Below are 21817 nucleotides of genomic sequence, written 5' to 3'. Positions count from 1 at the left end.
CAGGTTCCACCCTCAGATAAGGAATCTAGGTTCCCTGGTGGCTCAGAGGTTAAAGCGTCTGCCTCCAATGCGGGAGACCCGGGTTCGATCCCTGGGTCGGGAAGATCCCCTGGAGAAGGAAACGGTAACCCACTCCAGTATTCTTGCCTGGAGAATCCCATGGACGGAGAAGCCTGGTAGGCTACAGTCCACGGGGTCGCAAAGAGTCGGACACGACTGAGCGACGGAACTGAACTGAACTAACAGCACCAAGAGGGGCCTTAATGCAAGTCAAGCCTGGCAGTACCAGGCTCTTGATTTGGTTCGATCAATTATTTAGGGCCCAAAGTAGTTGTCCTTTCTAGTCCTAGTCCACACCTTGTCTTTCGAAGGTTCTGGGGGGAATCTGTTTTCTTGTCCGGATGCTGATGGCCAACCAGCACTTGCACAGGGACCTCAGGCTCCTGCCTCGTAGCTGTTTGTTTTGGAGCTGCGTCAAGCTAGGCAGGATGGATTGCTCTACTTGAACTCTAAAGATGTCAGGCACACCCCCCGGCCTTCCTCCCAGCCCCACGGCTCTGATAAGTGAGCAGGCCTTGAGCCCAGAGACCCACAGACATACTTGGATGATTTTACACAAATCAGCAGGGCCATCTCCTGAGCAAGCTCGGAGCAGCTCCGGAAGGGCCACCAGCCAGCGACGCAGGCATGGCCAACAAAACTAACACCTCTGCCCCATACTACAGCTACGAATACTACCTGGACTACTTGGACCTCATGCCCGTGGATGAGAAGAAGCTGAGAGCCAACAAACGTGAGTCCTGAACTGGGGAAGCCAGTCGATCGGAGGCCGGGGGTTGGCGCAAATGACTTTTCTTCATTCACCTATGAATCCCAACAGATATCATGGGAAAGCCAGAATGGGAATCTGAACTCATAGACAGAAGGGAATGGAGGGTGTATCTATTATCTTCTGTAATAAGTTGGAAACTAGCCTCCTGAGAAACTAAGACACTTTGGGAGCAGACTACACTGGTAAGACAGATTTCTCGATAGTTATATTTAACTCTAGGGGTCCAATAAGCTAGATGAGTTTCTTCAAACCGTAGATTTTGAGTTTTCTGTTGTCTCCATGTAGATGTGGGAGAGAGCTACCGTGTTCACTTCTAAGATGTGTGACTTACTAATTCTTATTAAAAATACCGAGCGGTGCTTCATCTTCATGGTCTCAGGAAGGACCACCAGACAAGTTAACACCCTTTTCCTCATCTTAACCTGCCCAGTCTTTATCTCTGAAGTAACTCGGTAGTTTGTCAATACCCTTCTCTGATTATTCCAGGTACTCAGACCAGATAACAAGTCAGATGAGGAAATGAGCATAAAAAGCAAAACAAGGACAAAGTTCCAGGAACCCACCCTTTCTGCCTGTCCTGAAGTCCCTCAGGTTTCAGGGACTTCGCTGCAATCACACACTATGTCAAAAATAAATGCAGTCCTTAGAAAGAACACAATGCTTCCCATATGAAAAGAAACATAGTCGGTTACAAACCAGCTCAAAACTGAAATTCATTTGGGTGGTATTATTTTAAAAAAGGAGGCAGATCCCTGGCAGGGTCCTTGGGGAAAGTCCTATAGAATGTCTGGTTAGGAAGTGTTCTGTTTCCTGTGTCATATCCACCTTCCAGAAGTGAAGGACTTCTGTTTTATGTTTGCTGAGGACTTCCTGTATTCCTGACACTATAGCAAAACTTTTGTGGGAGCAATAGATTTGGTATGTTTTCTGAGACAAGCTATATACCCATGAAATGAAAATGCAGTTTTTTCACAAGCAACTCACGAAATGGAAGACAGAGAGTAATAGGGAGAAAGTGGCAGATTTGAAATAAAAGCCCACTCACAGATATTACCAAAAGTTCAGAACTTCAAGATCCATGCTGACCTGGACAACATGTACATGTGCATTCAGGAGGGACTTTTTATTATTTTATTTTATTTACTTTTAAAATGTTTATTAGCTTTATTTTCATTTCTTTTTTTTAAATTTATTTTATTGGAGGCAAATTACCTTACATAATATATTGGTTGGTTTTCCATACATTGACACGAATCCGCCCCGGGTGTACATGTGTTCCCTTTCTTGAACCCCCCTCCCACCTCCCTCTTCCCATATCCTCCCTCCAGGTCATCCTCGTGCACCAGCCCCAAGCATCCTGTATCATGCGTCGAACCTGGACTGGTGATTCATTTCACATATGATAATATACATGCTACAATGCCGTTCTCCCCAATCATCCCACCTTCACCCTCTCCCACAGAGTCCCAAAGACTGTTCTATATACCTATGTCTCTTTTGCAGTCTCGTAAAATGGCAACTCACTCCAGTGTTCTTGCCTGGAGAATCCCAGGGATGGGGGAGCCTGGTGGGCTGCCATCTATGGGGTCGCACAGAGTCGGACACGACTGAAGTGACTTAGCAGCATACAGGGTTAAGGTTACCATCTTTCTAAATTCCATATATATGCGTTAGTATACTGTATTGGTGTTTTTCTTTCTGGCTTACTTCACTCTGTATAATTGGCTCCAATTTCACCCACCTCATTAGAACTGATTCAAATGCATTCTTTTTAATGGCTGAAAAATACTCCATTGTGTATATGTACCAAAGCTTTCTTATCCATTCATCTGCAGATGGACATCTAGGTTGCTTCCGTGTCCTGGCTATTATAAACAGTGCTGCGATGAACATTGGAGTACATGTGTCTCTTTCAATTCTGGTTTCCTCGGTGTGTATTCCCAGGAGTGCGATTGCTGGATCATATGGCAGTTCTATTTCCAGTTTTTTGAGGAATCTCCACACTGTTCTCCATAGTGGCTGTACTAGTTTGCATTCCCACCAACAGTGTAAGAGGGTTCCCTTCTCTCCACACCCTCTCCAGCATTTATTGCATGTAGACTTTTGGATAGCAGTCATTCTGACTGGTGTGAAATGGTATCTCATTGTGGTTTTGATTTGCATTTCTCTGATTATGAGGGATGTTGAGCTTTTTTTCATGTGTTTGTTAGCCATCTTTATGTCTTCTTTGGAGAAATGTCTGTTTAGTTCTTTGGCCCATTTTTTGATTGGGTCACTTATTTTTCTAGAATTGAGCTGCAGGAGCTGCTTGTGTATTTTGAAGATTAATCCTTTATTAGTTGCTTCATTTGCTATTATTTTCTCCCATTCTGAAGGCTGTCTTTTCACCTCACTTATAGTTTCCTTTGCTGTGCAGAAGCTTTTGATTTTAATTAGGTCCCATTTGTTTATTTTTGCTTTTATTTCCAATATTCTGGGAGGTGGGTCTTGGAGGATCCTGCTGTGATTTATGTCGGAGTGTTTTGCCTACGTTCTCCTCTAGGAGTTAGGACTTTTTAAAATGAACACAAATTAAATAAAATTCTAGCTCAGCTTCTGACAGCTCAATCATCACCTGGGCTGTAAAGTTGATCCCGGCTGCTTTGTGTTGGGGGGTTGTTTGTAACTTTAGGAGCTTAGAACACATGATCCCAATCTCTGCCCCTGCCTGTTACCACAGACAACTCACACTTCTGGGGAAAAGGGCTGGTATTCATTAAATTGTGTGTGAGGTTTGAGATGTTCTTTTTTTTGCACTTTGAACTAGAGTCGGACATTTACGACCTGGGAGCTAGATATGCGGTCAGATAAGTTCTTCCTCAAATTCCCAAACCCAGTAACAATTATTTCAGTAAGGAATCTTGCCAGAGAGACTAGTCACTGTCCCCACCCTGGACAACCTAGATGTTGAGGGCTTTGGACACTCACAGGGAGAGGCCAGGCTCTGTGTCCCTGTGAAAAGTAAGTATCGGTTAGTATTTTTATAGAAAGTATTCAAGTTATACATCTTAGGGGACTGGCTAAATAACTCTCCCATATCTGCATACAGACTATAGGAAACATGATATCTACAATTTGAAGAAACCCACCCAGCTTACTGGAACTCCAAACAAATACATTAAACTCTATTAAGAAATACATTTTAAGGGAAATCCCTGGTGGTCCAATGGTTGGAACTGGGTGCTTTCACTGCCCGGGGTCCAGGGTTCAATTCCTGGTCAGGGATATAATAAGATCCCACAAGATATGTGGTATGGCCAAAAATAAATAAACAAACAAACAAAGTTTTAACGCTCATTTATTAAGAAAAAAGGAAATCCATCTTAAAAGAACATTCTGTCTCAAAAGTATCTTAGAAAGATACAGTGTATCTTAGAAAGACACACTGTCACAAAAGTGTCTTAGAAAGTTAATTCTAAATTTATCACAAAGGCAGCCAAGTACCATTTTATACCCAAGTCCTAGATATCAGGAATCTTTGATATCCACAGAGAGAGGTGCTTTTTCTGGGCTCCTTTATTCCTGTTTGTGTCTCACATATCCCAGGCTTCATGTCCTATCTGATTTTAATTTCTATTGTCTCTGGGAAAGAAATTTGGGGCTAGGCAAAACTGCCTCCCCCACTGGGGTGTTTGCACCTTGAATAGGTTAATTGTCCTGTTTTTGTTGTTGTTTTTTTCTGGGTGACCAGCCATGGGCCAGTGACTCTATTGAGTCTAGGTACATGGACTCTAAGCCTGTTGGCTGTAATTCTCATCTGAACTCTGCCACATACTAGCTCTGTGTCTTGGGCAAGTAAGCTAGTGAGGCCAGGCCAGATTCAGGAGGAGGGAATTAGATGGGTTCTAGTGCAAGAAGAGTGAAAAATTGGAGGCAGAGGACTTCCCTGGAGGTCCAGTGGTTCAGACCTTGTGCTCCCAGGGCAGGGGGCAGGGGTTCACTCCCTGGGGAACTCAGATCCTGCATGCCTTGTGGCATAGCCAAATATAAGCAAAACAAAAAATTGGAGGCAGTCTTTTCAGGTCACCATAAACAAGAAAAATATGGCAGATGGCAAGATGTGCTCCAAAGAAAAGTCAAATGGGCAAGGTGGCTAGGAGAGCGGGGACCCAAGGGTGGAGGAAGGCCGGTGAAGGCCTCACCTGTGGCCTATGAAGAGGTGAGAGATTAAGTCTTGACGATGTCTTGGGAAGGAACCTTTTAGGAACACCAAGGGCAAAGGCTCTGAAGCAGAGGAGTGCCTAGTATATTCCAGGAATGACAAAGAGACTGCAGCGACTATTCCTTATATTTGGGGGAGCTACTTTTGAAAACTAAGTTTTTCTCTTAAAATGGAAACCACTTTATTATTTCATAAGTCAACACAACATATCCATCAACAGGGGAAAAAAAATAGAAATACGAGCTGCTGCTGCTGCTGCTGCTAAGTTGCTTCAGTTGTGTCCGACTCTGTGCGACCCCATAGACGGCAGCCCACCAGGATCCCCCGTCCCTGGGATTCTCCAAGCAAGAACACTGGAGTGGGTTGCCATTTCCTTCTCCAATGCATGAAAGTGAAAAGAAAGTGAAGTCGCTCAGTCGTGTCCAACTCTTCTATCAGGCTCCTCTGTCCATGGGATTTTCCAGGCAAGAGTACTGGAGTGGGTTGTCATTGCCTTCTCCGAGAAATACGAGCAATTGATATGAAAAGACAGTAACAGAAGAAGCTCAAAGGGCCAAGGAACAGGAGAAAATGCTCAGTGTCATCAGGGAAATGCACTGGGAAAGAACAAATAGGTACCACTTCACAACCACTCAATCAGTGAGAGCTAAATGGCTGATATATGAAGAATTAGGGTAGGAAGGATAGAAATTAATACTGTTAAATGCAGCTGATGGGATGAAACTTGAGTTCACCATTTGGGAGAGCAGCTTGGCAAGAACCAAAAAATGTTACAGATGTTCACAAGGCATCACACAGAATCCCCTTCCTGGGTGTCCGCCTAGGGAAGTGCTTATATGTGTCCACCAGAATGCATGTATTTCAGTGTTCACTGCAGCACTGTCTGAGAGTCAGAAAGTGGAAATGGCCTAATATCCATCAACAGGAGACGGGATAAAGGAATGACGGCTGTGTTGCTACAGGCATGCTTAGTCACTCAGTCAAGTCCGACTCTTGTGACCCTGTGTACTATAGCCTGCCAGGTTCCTCTGTCCACGGGATTTTTCAGGCAAAAATACTGGAGTGGGTTCCCATTTCCTCCTCCAGGGGATCTTCCCAACCAAGGGATTGAACCTGAGTCTCCTGTGTCTCCTGCAGGAGACCTTCTTTTCATTGTTCTCTATTTAATCTTTTGAATAATTTATTTTATACTTAATAGCTTAGAGAGCCATTTTATGGGAACATTTTATTACACAAGAAAGGAAATGTAATGTTTACACATACGATTCATTCATCCCAATATTTCAATCAGCAAGGTCAATTAGCAGGCAGATGCTTTACCTGAATATGTTATCACACCATGTTTAAAAATATATATAAAATATATTTTTATTTCTTTGTTTCCAGTTTTTTATTCATCTTATTTCTTTTACTTTTTTTTTTTTGGCCTCATCATGCAACATGTGGGATCTTAGTTCCCCAAGTAGGGATTGAACCCGGGCCCCCTGCTGTGGAAGCTTGGAGTCCCAACCATTGGACCACCTTGCAAGATGTTAAAATACCTTTTCTAAAGTTGGATATGCTCCTCAGTAGATGACTTCACTCTGCCTCTCAGTGGAGGACAGAGGAGGCTGGCAGGCTGCAGCCCCTGGGGTTGCACAGAGTCAGCTGAACAATAGCAACTACTCAGAAGAATATCGGTGTTAACATTTTGGTGCCTCGCCAACTAGGGTGGTTCTGTGTCCGTATCCTCATATGCACACAGGCATGCACACTCATGCGTTCAAGCACACACACAAACACGCCCATACAGCCACATGCAATTGGACTCCTGTTCTGTGTGCTGTTTGTAACAGCTCCTGCCTGGAGCTGCTGAGGGGAAACAGAACTAGAGCAGGACAGAGAACAGTTCCATTCCTGTATATAAAAGAGGTGCTTCCCGGAGGTGTTTTGGGAAGAGGAATAGAGAAGGAGCTCCAGACCCCCCAGGGGCCAGGTTCTTGCAGGCCAGCCTCGGAGGATCCCCATAAGCTGTGGGAAGTCATGTAAAACAGTAAGCAGGGAAGATAGAAAGTCCAATTTGCTTGCTAAAAATATGGCTCTGGTGGATATATATACGTGAGGGTCGGTAGGGTGATGGTCACGTGTGGGCAGGAAACGGCCATGCGCTGAGGCTGGAGGCATAAAGTTGAAAAGGTCCTTGGGACTCCCCTGGCGGTCCAGTGACCAAGACTACACGCTCTGAGTTTGATCCCTGGTCGGGGACTAGGTCCCAAATGCCACAATTGAGACCTGGTGCACCCAAATAAATACATATTTTTAAAAATAAATAGATATTTTTTTAAGAAAAGATAAGCTCTCTACCCTTCAGCGTTGACAGTCAAGGCAGGAGCAGTTGCATACGTGAATAAGAATGCCCTGGTATTAAAGAATACCATATGGAAATAGACGTATGTGGGGCTCATAGGAGCTGATAACTTAATGTCCCCCAGCTGGACAGTCACAGATCCTGGACCTCAGTTCCAGCTCCCACGCCTCAGGACTCTTCCCAGGACACTTGTCATGATTAGGGGGCAGGTTCTCATCAGGATGTGGGATCCACCAGAGCAGAAAGGTTTGTCCACCTGTTTGTCTGTCTCTCTCCCCACAGTTCAGAATAATGCCAAGCACACAGTAGGCGCACACATCTGGTGAAGATTTCTTCTTGGCTTGTCCATGGCCACCGTCCTGTCATATGCTCACAGGGCTCTTCCTTGGTGTAAACGAAGAAAGAGGGAGTGTGGTTTCTTTCTCTCTTTTATAAAGGCACCAATCCCATCATGAGGGCCCCACCCTCATGAGCTCTTCTAAACCTAATTAGCTCTCAAGGCCCCACCTGCAAATACTATCACCCTGGGGATTAGGGCTTCCACATGTCGGGGGTGGTAGGGACTCGAGCATTCAGTCTATGGTGGCACCTTTGTCTTGGCCATCAGCTGAAGCAGATACAGACAATTCACCGTACACATTCTGTTTCCTAGATATATTTCAAATAAGATCTGGATGTATATGCTATTTTGTACCCTGCTCTTATTGACCTCACTATCTTTTGTTTCCCCATGTTGTGAAACATTATGTCACAAAAACTTTGTAAGTAGCTGCCTGGTGTTCTAGAAATTGGTGTCTTTGAATATGTAGAACGCTTCCAGGATTTTGGTCTTATAAGCAGTGGCCCCAGGGAGAGGACTTCTTCCACTGCTGTGTGTTAAGCAAAGATGTCTTGCCTACTTTTGTCCACAGTACTTGAATTCAAATAAGTTTATTTAAAAAAAGATAAAAAGAAAAATCTAGGAACTTCCCTTGTGGTCCCGGGGTTGAGACTCTGCCTGCCAAAGCAAAGGACACAGGTTTGATCCCTGGTCCGGGAAGATCCCACATGCCCTGGGGCAACTACGCCCGTGTGCCACAACTACTGAGCCTCTGCTCTGCAACAAGAGAAGCCACTGCAATGCCTGAGTATCCCAACTAGAGTAGCCCCTTGCTTGCCGCAACTAGAGAAATCCCACACCCAGCAGCGAAGACCCAGCGCAGACATAAATAAATACATTTAAAAGAGCCTAAAAATGCAAAACCAGAAATCTCCCTCATCTAAAGTCGGTGCTCCCATATCACTGTATCGCTTTTGTCTCTTGTGATGATCAGGCTGTCTCCCGGATGCTCTGTTACCTGGCTTTGAAGGTAGAGGAAGGTCAGTGCAAGTCCAGGTGAGCTTGGACAGAGGTCAGCCACAGAAAGCAGGTGGCCTCCGTTGCTGACAAACGCAGCTTTCTCTCCTTGCCAGTTTCTCTGGGTTGGATCTCCACCCCAGTCAAACAGATCACAAACCATCACGCCCAGGTTTGTGCACGTGAAAGACAGAAAGATGCCAGGAATGCTTCAGGGGGAGACAGAGAGGCAAAGCCCTCCCTCAGACCGCGCCACTGGAAGATCACCTGGGGCAGTGGGGTGACACGGTGAAGGCCAGACTGGGCTCGACTTATGTCAAGTAGAGAAAAAGACAAAAAAAGAAGAAGAAAATACCCGAGTTCATGTGTTAACCTAACAAGCAGAAACGATTTTAAGATTTTTATATTCATGCCCAGACGGTGGAATTTATTCCATCATGGTTGGACGGATAATTGGAAAGATCTCGGGAGGCAGACACATTTTTATGAGCCTTCAATGCTGAGTTGAAGGCTGTGGGTTGCCCTTCCTCAGGGAAGCCTTGAAATCTGGTGTGTGATTCTGTTACAGGGACTTCACAAAGACTGTCACCCCCGTGATTTTCAGACACGGCTTCTGTTTCATGGAAATGTTAAGAATCTCCCCAATACTGTCAAAAAGGTGGAAAACAGAAATCTATCTCCTGAGACCCTGCCTGAACAAACTGATTCCACATTTGATTCTGTTCCCTTTTCAGAGGCTAAGTTCTGGAGGAAAAAAAAGACAATCTCATATTCCCATCTTACAGTGACAATACAGATAATGTTAATACGATGAGTCTCCAAATACTGGTTGAATGCTCCCTTACAGGGAGTATCGAGGCGGATTGATTTCCGTTGGATAGTGCCTAGCCTTACTGCTGTATTATTTACCTCTTAGGTCAGTATGTCTTCTTCCTTTAATTACCAGTTAGAAAGAATATGTCATAGCCCACACCGACTTCTGCTGAGGCACTGCCTCTGGCAACTTCAATAATAAGGCAGTCTGTTCATCTGTTTCTCCAACAGCTGGGAGAAGAAGAACAAAAACACATCGCTAACGAATCTCTTCTGAACAATCACTAACCAATTTCTTCTGAACACAGTGACTAGACTTTAGTGTGAAGACTGAATGAAGGATATATTTATAGATAAATATAGATAAATCTCTTCTGATCAGAGTGATCAAGTTCAGGTTGTTGTTGCTGTTCAGTCACTCAGTCGTGTCCAACTCTTTGCGACCGCATGGACTTCAGCATGCCAGGTTTCCCTGTCCTTCACTATTTCCCAGAGTCTGCTCAAACTCACGTCCATTGAGTCGATGATGCTATTCATCTCTCTCAGTCACAGCAAACAAGGCAGGTCATAACTTTTTCTTTTCTTTTTTTGGTTGTGCTGGGTCTTCGTTGTGGCACTTAGTTGCAGCATGCAGCTGGGCTTCTCTTGTTGAGGATTACGGGCTCTAGAGCGCCAGGCTCTAGTTTCAGTGGGCTTAGTTGCCCTGCAAGTATGTGGGATCTTAGCTCCCCAACCAGGGATCCAGTGCACATCCCTTGCATTGAAAGGTCGATCCTTAACCACTGGACCACCAGGGAAGTCCCACAACTTTTATTATGATGTCTAAGCCTTCTGCAGATGGTCAGTCCCATGGGTATGATGTAAGCAGAGAAAGTGATTTTTAAACAAAGATTGAGAATATAATCTTGGAACAAATTTCCCATCAAGCTAGCCTCATGTGGAGCTGCCGTACTTGAGTGAGTCAGTCATTCCTCAAAACCTGCTTGGGACTCCTTCTTTGGAACTGACTTTGGTGGCCCTGACACTTTCCATGAAATGTCCACAGTGATACATTATGTACTTCTTTGGAAGGTAGATTTGCATCTGGGAAACAGTTTAGAATCACCCATGAACGAATCAGGTGAATGAAATTAAGTGATTGGTACCATGTGGGTATTGAAAACAAGATATGATCTCATAAAGTAGCAAAAGTGGTGTGTGTGTGTGTGTGTGTGTGTGTGTGAGTGTATCCTTGAAGGTAATTCCAAAAGAAGAATTTATGAATGTTTGATACACATAGGTCTTTTAGAAAATTTACATGACTCTGCAGTAGAGAGGGCTTCCCTTGTGGCTCAGTCAGTAGAGAATCCGCCTGCACTGTAGGAGACCTGGGTTCAATCCCTGGGTCGGGAAGATGCCCTGGAGAAGGAAATGGGAACCCACTCCAGTGTTCTTGCCTGGAGAATTCCATGGACAGAGGAGCCCGGCAGGCTCCAGTCCATGGGTCGCAAGAGTCAGACATGACTTAGCGACCAAACCACCACCACAGTAGAGACAGGATGATTATTTTGAAGGTCAGCATTTATTTGGAACTGTCAGTTTTGGTATGTTCATTTAAGAACTCATTTATTGATTTTTGTCCAGATTCAATGGAGAAAATTGGTTACATTAATGGAGTACCAGATAAAACAGACTTTGATTTCTCTCTCATGTAAAAATTTGCAGGGCAGGGTGGTAGATCAGTTCCATGAAGTCTTCAAGGACTGGCTTTGTTTCAGCTCACACCTCTGCCATCCCTGGGATGTGTCCTCACCATCATGTTCCAATCCTGGCTATAGCCATCACATCCATGTTCTGGGCAGCAAAATGGAGTAAGGGAATACAAAGGGACGCATGTGTTAGAAATCTAGCCATCTCTGCAGGACTCCTAGTCCTGCAAATGCTCCATTCACAGCTCATTGGCCAGAACCTTGTCACATGACCATACTAACTGAAAGGGAGGCTGGGAAATATAGTCTTTATCTCAGGCAGCCATGTGCCTAGCTACAGGAGGGGTTCTATTACTATGGAAGCATGAAGGATTGACAAGAACAATTACCTTTACTCGTAGCTTATGTTTTAGGGCACTTGAAGGAAGCAGCAATATCACTTGCCACAAAACTCTCTTAACAGAAATAATGATTTTAATTCTATGTACAGATCATTTCACAACTATTGAATGAGGAAATCCTGCATGGGCATTGCATATGCATATTATTTTATTTAATTTGCATAACAGCCTATATAGCACACGATATTATCCCCATTTAACCGATGAGGAAACAGATTTAGAGATGAAAAAATCTCAGATTGCTTGAGATCACAAAGCTAGGAAATAGTCAAGTCAGAATTTGAACTCAAAGTTGACCTCCTCCAAGGTCTAGGCTCTTAACCCCATTATTATCCCCCAGGAAGGGAAAAATCTTGCTGTTAACTTTCTCCTGGGACTCTAGAGAAGAGGGAAGGGAAGGGGAGTTTTCCATGACTGAACCAGTTTAATTGTCAAGCCAGTCTGGTTCTCCTTGTTGTAAAGACAAGCTCACGGTTGTTTAAACATTTCCAACCCTGGAGAATGACAGCTCTTGCCCTTGTAACAAAATGTTCTTTCCAAGCACTTAGGCTGACCCTTCAGGAGGAAGAGGAAAAAACCCTATTTTCTTGGCTGCTTTTTTCAAAAGCACATGATGAAAGAGAACGCCGTGCAGGAAACGGCTGGTGTCTGCTGTTCGCTCTTTTGGTCTGACAAAATTAAAATTTCACTTCTCTGAAGACTCTGTGTTCTGGAAGAGGTATCATCTCATTTCCTGCTCAGCATCTAGAGATAATGACCAAGGGCTAGGACGGACAGAGTGAGCCTGGTAGAGGGGAAAGGGCATCTCAACTGCTCAATTTTTGATGCTGTTTTCTTCGAGGCGCTGATGGAACTTATCTAGGTACCAAAGTCCTCAAATCCTGCGTTGTGTTTTTTTTTTTTTAATGAAAGAAAAAGAGCGTTAGTGTCTGCAGAAATCCAAAACTCCCTTAAACAACAGAACTCCCAAACCAAATTTTCTGAGAACATATATATACTCTTATACTTTGAGGGTTAGACAATAAATTGTGACTCTTTAGGACAGAGTTGAATTAAAGCAGGTTCTGGGGAATAATACACAGTGAACAGGCAAGGAATACTTGGAAAGTCAGAGGCTTCTTTTGATTGACATATACACACTGCTGCTGCTGCTATACATAAAATAGAAAACTAATAAGGATCTATTGTATAGCACAGGGAAATCTACTCAATACTCTGTAATGGCCTATACAGGAAAAGAATTTAAGAAAGAGTGTATATCATGTCTGACTCTTTGCGACCCCATGGACTGTAGCCCGCTTGGCTCCTCTGTCCTTGGAATTCTCCAGGCCAGAATACTGGAGTGCGTAGCCGTTCCTTTCTCCAAGGGATCTTCCCAACCCAGGGATGGAACCCAGGTCTCCTGCAGTGCAGGCGGATTCTTTACCACTGAGCCATCATATGTATGTATGTATCTAAGTGTGTATATATATATATAGAGAGAGAGGGCGAGAGAGGGATGATTCACTCTGCTGCGCACCTGAAATGAACACATTTGGCTAAGTTAGGAGTATGCATTCTTTGGTTTTTATAGCTTTTTTGCTTTCTGGAAGACAAGATGTTTCCGGCTCATTTTATAGATTTCTTATCCCAGATCGTGGATTTTTAAAAACTAAAAAAAAAGAAGTTTAGTACAGACAGCAGCAACCTCATTTCCTGTTTCCCAGGAGCCCGTGCATCCCCTTTAACAGTGAGATGCTGCAGGGCAGGCCAGCCATTTCTCAGGTCAGGGACAGAAAGCAGAGAGGCTGTGAGTCAGCCTGGGGGGCTCTGCTGTCCTTTCCTCTCTGCAATCTGAGTGCCAACTTACTGGTACATTTCAAGGTGGTGGAGTCCATGAGGCCTCTTGCCAACACTGCCTCTTCTTGTTACCTGTTTTCGACACGTTTAGGATTTAAAATCAACCCTTATAAGGTTTCAATTTCTCCCTCCAGCTGTCTTGGGTCATGGAGGGCAGAGGTGATAATTTTACTCAATAGCTACTATTTACCCCACACAACTCTGATCCTTCATCCGGTCAGTTATTTGTTCATTTACTTGTCCATTTATTAGCACTGTTTAACCTGAATACACCGCAGAAATCTCTTTTGTTTGAATAGAACCCAACAGAAAGCAGGGCAGGATGAGTGCTGGTGGCGTAGCGGGAGTGTCGAGAAGGATGCTGCTGGACAGATGCAGAACCTAGAGGGGGTCAGCAACTTCTGGTGGGCGAGGTTGGCCTCCTCGGGATCCTTAACAGCCCCCAGCAAAGCCTGACTTGCATAGGCGCTTACTACATGCCTGTTGATTACCATCCTTCAGTGGCTTCCTTGGGTCATACACATAGGTGCCTAGCATATCCCAGTCTGGGGCATCTTGTCCTGGGGGCAAGAGTGTGTCTGGGATAAGATACTTGCAGACACTAATTATGAACCCAGTATGCTTCCCTGGTGGCTCAATGGTAAAGAATCTGCCCGCAATGCAGGAGATATGGGCTTGATCCCTGGGTCAGGAAGATCCCCTGAAGAAGGAAATGGCAACCCACTCCAATATTCTTAACTGGGAAATCCCATGGACAGAGGAGCCTTGTGGGCTGCAGTCCATGGGGTCACACAGAGTTGGACGCAACTTAACTACTAAAACAGCAATAACTCTGTGCCCAGAGCCATAGAAACAAACAAGAGAAACAAAGACATTCCTACAGTTCCCTAGCAACTTGCTGAGTGTTTTGACCCGGAGCCCTGGATAAAGGTACCTCCCAAACTGCCAGGTTCCACCAGGTTCTCCCAGGGACCAGAAGAGGCTGAGCATCCTTCCTGTTTTTCCTGTATGTTTTCACATCCAGCCACTGATGCAGCCAGAGTGGTGGCTGCAATGGTGCTTTTTCCTCCTGCCACAGCTCCCCAGCTGGCCCTGTGCCCCCAAAAGAGAGGGACCATCTCTTTTCAGCTCCAGCAGCCTGGCCGGGGCAGCCTTGGGTAACATCTCCACAGCCTGGCCCTTCCCGGAGCAGGTTAGCAGCATTGTCTGGTGCATATCATTTTTCTGAGTCTCTGATCTTGGGGTCTTTGAAGCGGTTCCCAACTGGGCTGATCTCAGAAGGCTCCTGGTAGGGGCTGCAGTCCTCACAGGAGAGGGGAGGCTGTCCTGCCACATGAAGTTGCTCACAGCACTTTCTTCTCCTTCCTGGGAGGAAGGAAGAAGGGAAAAGCCACTCTCTGAGCAACAGAAGCAGCCAAAAAATCAAGTCCAGGGTCGGGGGTGGTGGTGGCGAGGGAACCCAGTTTCATTTGCTGGTTTTCCCTCAGTCATCTCCCGAAACTGATCCAGTGACTGGTAGCTCTGGGAAAAAGCCAGGTCCCTGCTGCCGCTTTCCTTCCCAAGGTTATCATTATTATTTAATTGTTATTATTATTTTGGCTGTGCTGGGTCTTCACTGTGGCGCAATGCTCTCTACTTCTGGAGCAGGCTTGCAGCACGTGGGATCTTAGTTTCCTGACCAGGGATTGTACCCATGTAACCTGCATTGGGTGTTGCTAGTGGTGAAGAACTGCCCGCCAAGGCAGGAGATGTATGAAACGCGGGTTCGATCCCTGGGTTGGGAAGATCCCCTGGAGGAGGGCATGGCACCCCACTCCAGCATCCTTGCCTGGAGAATCCCCACGGACAAAGCAGCCAGAAGGGCTGCAGTCCATGGGGTCACACAGAGTCAGACACGACTGAAGCAACTCAGCACACGGGCAGGCACACGGTGCACTGGAAGGCAGATTCTTAACCACTGGGCCACCAGGGAAGTCCCTCAAGGTGATTATCGACGGGAAAAGCTTCTCACTGGCCGCTTACTGAGAAGGCTCTCTCCCAGAGTCCCAGTTCCGCAGCACATGGTGACCGTGGGGCACGTGAGATCACACTGACGTCGACATGTATGTCCCCCCAACAGATTCGATCGTCATCGCCTTCTGGGTGAGCCTGGCAGCTTTCGTGGTTTTTCTCTTCCTCATCCTTCTCTACATGTCCTGGTCAGGCTCTCCACAGACGAGGTAAGGACGGGGGTGTGTGGCTAAACAGGGGGCCACTATGTCTGAGGTAGAATACTCTTTGGCTATGAAAAGGAATGAAGCCTTTTAATTCACACCACCTGGATAAACCTCAGAAACATTGTGCAACATGAAAAAAGCCCGACACGAAAGGCCACACACTGTGTGACTCTGTGGATGTGAAATGTGGCAGAGGAGACAAACACATAGAGACAGAAGGTTTAGTGGTTGCCCAGGGCTGAGGAGAAGCAAAGGAAGGTGACTGCTCAGGGGTAGGGGTTTCTTTCAACAATCGTAGTAAAGGTCTCACTACTCAGGGAACATACTAAAGACGGCTGGATTTTACATTTTAGCTTGGTTGTGTATAGAACATACCTCTGTTAAGCTGCTGCAGATAATGAAGCCAAGTTGACCCTTGGCCAGTCAGGTCACCAGTTCACCAGGAAAGCGAAGGCCCTCATCTACGGCCACCTTCTGTTGTCAGATGCCTACTGTGTACCTCCGTGGTTCAATGGAGGCAATCCACACGTTCCAAGCAGTAATTAGAGCCGAGCTCATTAGACGTTCACTCTCCCGTGTTCATGCAGTTGGCCTCCCACACTCAATTTTCCTCTGGCTTAACCCATCCAAGACAGCCACAGCTGTCCTAAGAACGAGTCTCCCTGCCATAGCTGATGGGACCAGGGATGGGCAACTAACCTAGAGAGGGTGACTGAGGGCTAGCCATGGCCCTTGGAAATGTGTGGCCTGGCAGGATAATAGCTGGGTTCGGGAGGCACTGACGCGTCCAGAGGAAGACCCATGGGGCGGGGAGGGGCGGAGGGCTGGGCCTCTATTAGGGACCAAGTCGTGGGGAGTGGGAACCAGGAGTCCGCACAGGAAGCTGGGGGCAGGGAGAGGTGAGCAGAGCTGTTCTGAGAGGAAGGGAAGAGGAGCCTCCAAGCCTCTGAGAACCAGAGGGCAGCCCCTGTGCCTGCGGGTGGGGTGGGCTCACGACCAGGCCCCTGAGGATCTGAAGATGCATAGGCTTGCCTATGGGGCAGGGGGGTGGTCCTATTTCTTCTAGCCCCTACCCCACCCACCCCGTCCACAGCGTCTCACCCACCAGGTCATTCAGGGCCCCTCGGCCACATGTCGGAGGCAGGGACCAGATTTGGAGCAGCGAGGAAACCTAGTCCTTTAGTTCTCAGAGCTCACATTGAAGCTAAGCAGGTTCTCACCCTCAAGAGACATCCTGATGGACCAAACGAGGAAATCGCCTCTGTCTTCTAATCTTCTGAGGTGACCTGGAGCCAACCCTGTGCTGAGGTCCAGTGGGCACATGGGGGTCTCTCCCATCTCCTGAGCTACGATTTGACAACAGGGCAAAACGGGGATGCTGTTTCCCCCTGCCCCCCCGCCCCCCTGCCCGGCCACGTGGATCGCTAAACAAAACACTCTCCAGGGACTTCGTGACAGACAAGGAATGCTCCTGTTGTAGCCATGCGTCCCCGGAAACAAACTCACTCAGAAGGACAACGCAGACAGTGGAGTGCAGTTTATCACACAAGGCAGTCTCCTCTTAGCCGAGGACCCTGACCAGCATTTGTGAAAACCTTATACACCCTAAGTGTACATGCCCAATCCACCTCCCCAAATTCCCTGGAACTAGTCTGAATGAAGGAAAAGAAAGAAAAAATCAAAGTTAACCCGTGATTCATATGCCTTAAGCCTAGATAGTTAACAGTGGACAACTATCAATAGGCCTGTCCTCACACCCCAATAAGCACAATAGAATGTATGATTCTATTCGGTACACAGATGATTAGGGTATTCTTTTAGGCCACGGAGAGCCCTGGGGCTGTTCCTTCCATGGGCCTTGTTTCCCAGCTGGCAAGTCCTTTCCATAGATACTGGGCATATAGCTCAAAGTCCACAGTCAGGCCCAAGACGGGAGTCCCGCTTTCAAGATGGAACCTGTTCTGTTTCCTCCTTCACTCAGGGAGGGCTAATGGGTCCTAAGTTAGATTTGGGAAAGAGAATACTGAGTTGCTTCCCAAAGAGGCATTCTTCCCATGCTGAAACAAAACAAAAAACATTTAACAGAAAAGGTTGTGCCAGCACCGTCTGAGTCCCTCTGGAAGGCGGGCCTGCTTCCCTGCGCCCCTTCCTGCGCCTCTTCACTCACGCTACAGTTGTAACCGCATGTGGCCTCGTCCTCTAGCTGAGACACCTATCGATTCTCGGTCTCTCAGCCTGATGCTGAGGCGGTTGTCACTGTCATCCCATTTCACTGATGAGACCGGAGGCAGGCGGACGTGCCCACTGCCACGGCACCTCAAGGGCAGGAGGGTCCATCCAGGGAGAGCGCGTCTCTGGCTGAGACATGAGTTGGCTTGAAGCACGGAGCGAGACGAGCTGCACTCAGCCACGTGGGTGGACGCAAGGTCGACCAGATCCCCCTCCGTCCCCCCGCCCCCCCAGCTGTGGATGGACACACCGGGTCAGAGGGAAGGCCCCGAGGTCAAGGTCACCATGGAGCACTTCCTCGTCTCTTCTATTTCTCCACCGTGGTGCCCTCAGTGAGCCAAGCTGACCCCCATCCCACCCCCGGCCTGCTCCCCTGGCAGAGGGGCTCTGGCCTGGGGAGCACCTGCTCCTTAGGCTTTGGCCAGGCAGGAGGGTGCAGCAGGAGGTCCCCAGGAAGGACTCTTCCCTTGGTGGATTAGACATCTTCTCCCATCTGCTCTGTTCGCAGGAACAACGCCACCCAGTGGCCCCCAACATGTCCCTGGAGTCTTGGCCTCAACCTCCAGCTCTGCATCTGGAGGCAGCCCCAGCACCCCAGGGCCCCCCAGGGGGACCCTGCAGCCTCCACTGAGCTCGGTCGAGGAACCAGGCGCCGGGACATCCCAGCCTGTCCAGCAGCTGCAACAGCAGAGCCCCTCCACCTTGGCTCCCCCAGGACCACCCTGCTCTCCTCTGGGAACCGGCCCTCGGTGGGGACCCACAGGGTCCCAGCTGACGTCAGCAACACGCCCAGTGAGCCTCCCCTGCAGACAGAACCTCTTGATGGGAGAACCAACACTCCAAACCCACGCGCACTCTGAAAACCTATTTACATGGCGGGACAGGCAAGTGGGTCAACAGTGACTCCACCAGGAGGCACGTGTATGCATTTATCCCGGGCTGGCAGCCAGGCCCAGCCAAGTGAGGGAAGGAGGCACAGATACCGCTTTTTATTTAGTGTGCTCACTGCTTATGCCTGCGCTAAGGACAGAAAAATAAAGTACATATGAATGAAGATGAAAATATATTCACTAGTCTTCACTATGTCACCTTTCAGTTTCAGCTACTACTTCTGCAATATTCTTTTTATAATTGACTCTCAGTCCACATGGCTGATCTGTACCTTTTTTAGGGCACCCATGAAGGGCCTGCCAGGTTCCCCTCCACCCCCCACAGCGCCCGCCTGGCCAGGCTCGCTGACTGTGGTCAAGGGACCCAAGCCACACCTTCCATGCAGCCGGGTCCAGCAGGGATGGCCTGAGCCCAAGTGGCAGGAGGGTCCTGTGCTGTGTGTGACTTCATGTGACCTGAGACCCCCGAAGGACCTAGTTCTCTAGGGCCTGAGTTTCCACCAGTCAAATTGTCCGGAGCCAGCATCACACCATGAAGCCCACAAACCCCACCCCACCCCATCCCACATGACTGAAAAATAATTCTGCCAGCTGAGGGCCAGGCTTGGCCTGCCAGACCCAGGGGCAGTGGGTTAGAAGGGCATATGGGGGAAGGGACACTGATGGGCTCCAGAGATGCACAAAGGGAGAAAGGACCACATGGCCTTTCCAACTTGAATCTAACATAGCACTCTGGCTTCAGGGTATTCTAAGAACACCACTGTGGGTATTGTGCAGGGGAAGGAACAGGAGAAGTGAACACTCCTTGCCTTCCAGATGATCAGCCCAACTTGTAGGAAGGGGATAAATGCAGAGCATTACTGCTGTCTTGGTAAGAACCTTCAGTCAGTCAGTTAGTTCACTCGTTCAGTCATGTCCAACTATTTGTGACCCCATGAACCGCAGCACGCCAGGCCCCCCTGTCCATCACCAACTCCCGGAGTTCACTCAAACTCATGTCCATTGAGTCGGTGATGCCATCCAGCCATCTCATCCTCTGTCATCCCCTTCTCCTGCCCTCAATCTTTCCCAGCATCAGGATCTTTTCCAATGAGTCAGCTCTTCGCATGAGGTGGCCAAGGTATCGGAGTTTCAGCTTCAAATCAGTCCTTCCAATGAACACCCAGGATCGATCTCCTTTAGGATGGACTGGTTGGATCTCCTTGCAGTCCAAGGGACTCTCAAGAGTCTTCTCCAGCACCACAGTTCAAAAGCATCAATTCTTTGGCGATCAGCTTTCTTCACAGTCCAACTCTCACATCCATACATGACCACAGGAAAAACAATAGCCTTCACTAGATGGACCTTTGTTGACAAAGTAATGTCTCTGCTTTTCAATATGCTGTCTAGGTTGGTCATAACTTTCCTTCCAAGGAGTGCCTTTTAATTTCATGGCTGCAATCACCATCTGCAGTGATTTTGGAGCCCAGAAAAATAAAGTCAGCCACCGTTTCCACTGTTTCCCCATCTATTTCCCATGAAGTGATGGGACTGGATGTCATTATCTGTTTTTCTGAATGTTGAGCTTTAAGACAACTTTTTCACTCTCCTCTTTCACTTTCATCAAGAGGCTCTTTAGTTCTTCATTTTCTGCCATAAGGGTGGTGTCATCAGCAAATCTAAGGTTATTGATATTTCTCCCGGCAATCTTGATTCCAGCTTGTGCTTCCTCCAGCCCAGCGTTTCTCATGATGTACTCTGAAATAAGTTAAATAAGCAGGGTGACAATATACAGCCTTGACGCAGTCCTTTTCCTATTTGGAACCAGTCTGTTGTTCCATGTCCAGTTCTAACTGTTGCTTCCTGACCTGTATACAGGTCTCTCAAGGGGCAGGTCAGATGGTCTGGTATTCCCATCTCTTTCATAATTTTCCACAGTTTATTGTGATCCATACAATCAAAGGCTTTGGCATAGTCAAAAGCAGATATAGATGTTTTTCTGGAACTCTCTTGCTTTTTCCATGATCCAGCGGATGCTGGCAATTTGACCTCTGGTTCCTCTGCCTTTTCTAAAACCAGCTTGAACATCTGGAAGTTCACGGTTCACGTATTGCTGAAGCCTGGCTTGGAGAATTTTGAGCATGACTTAACTAGCGTGTGAGATGAGTGCAACGGTGCAGTAGTTTGAGCATTCTTTGGCATTGCCTTTCTTTGGAATTGGAATGAATACTGACCTTTTCCAGTCCCATGGCCACTGTTGAGTTTTCCAAATTTGCTGGCATATTGAGTGCAGCACTTTCACAGCATCATCTTTCAGGATTTGAAATAGCTCAGCTGGAATTCCATCACTGCCCCTAGCTTTGTTCGTAGTGATGCTCCCTAAGGCCCACTTGACTTCACATTCCAGGATGTCTGGCTCTAGGTGAGTTTTCACACCATCGTGATTATCTTGGTGGTGAAGATCTTTTTTGTACAGTTCTTCTGTGTATTCTTGCCACCTCTTCTTACTATCTTCTGCTTCTGTTAGGTAAGAACCTTAAGTCATTATAAAAAAAAAAACAGCAAAGAGTCTAAACAACACCGGAGGGAAACAAAGGTATAAATGCTTAAGCTGGAACCAAGCCATTCCCAGTGCTATACACGTCATATGGTTAGTTGCTCAGTTGTGTTCGACTCTTTGCGACCCCATAGACTATAGCCCACTGGGCTCCTCTGTCTGTGGCGATTCTCCAGGCAAGAATACTAGAGTGGGTTGCCGTGACCTCCTTCAGGGAATAAATGCCGTAAGGGTAATAAACAGCCACCTACCCGGTGATGGACTGGGAATGTTGTGTGCCGATGTGGCACGAGGGTATGTGCAGAGCTTCAAATGAACAGGACTGAATTTTACCTGGCATGAAATTCATGAAATTTCATATTCAATGTTTGTCAGCTACAATACCAATTTATATAGGAATCTTAAGTCAAATCCTGACCTCTAAAATGCAAGTTTCTGTAGAATAAAAATAGTCTGTGATTCAGTCAATAAAAACGAAACACCAAACCT

At 47.0% G+C, this 21817-nt stretch overlaps 1 protein-coding gene across 1 annotated transcript; it reads left to right on the top strand.

The window, feature by feature from the left end:
* The first annotated feature begins 352 nt into the window (after window positions 1–352).
* On the top strand, window positions 353–18966 carry MRAP (melanocortin 2 receptor accessory protein). Its single transcript, XM_055417579.2, has 3 exons — window positions 353–793; window positions 15577–15676; window positions 18411–18966. The coding sequence occupies exons 1-3, from the start codon at window positions 688–690 to the stop codon at window positions 18760–18762; spliced, it is 558 nt and encodes a 185-aa protein (XP_055273554.2). The 5' UTR covers window positions 353–687; the 3' UTR covers window positions 18763–18966.
* The last annotated feature ends 2851 nt before the right edge of the window (window positions 18967–21817 follow it).

This window comes from Moschus berezovskii, chromosome 1, assembly GCF_049115385.1.
Source record: "Moschus berezovskii isolate FMDL1 chromosome 1, NW_MosBer_1.0, whole genome shotgun sequence".
Classification (NCBI taxonomy): domain Eukaryota; kingdom Metazoa; phylum Chordata; class Mammalia; order Artiodactyla; family Moschidae; genus Moschus; species Moschus berezovskii.
Note: the sequence above shows the minus strand (reverse complement) of the source record. Positions and strands in the feature narration are given on the sequence as shown.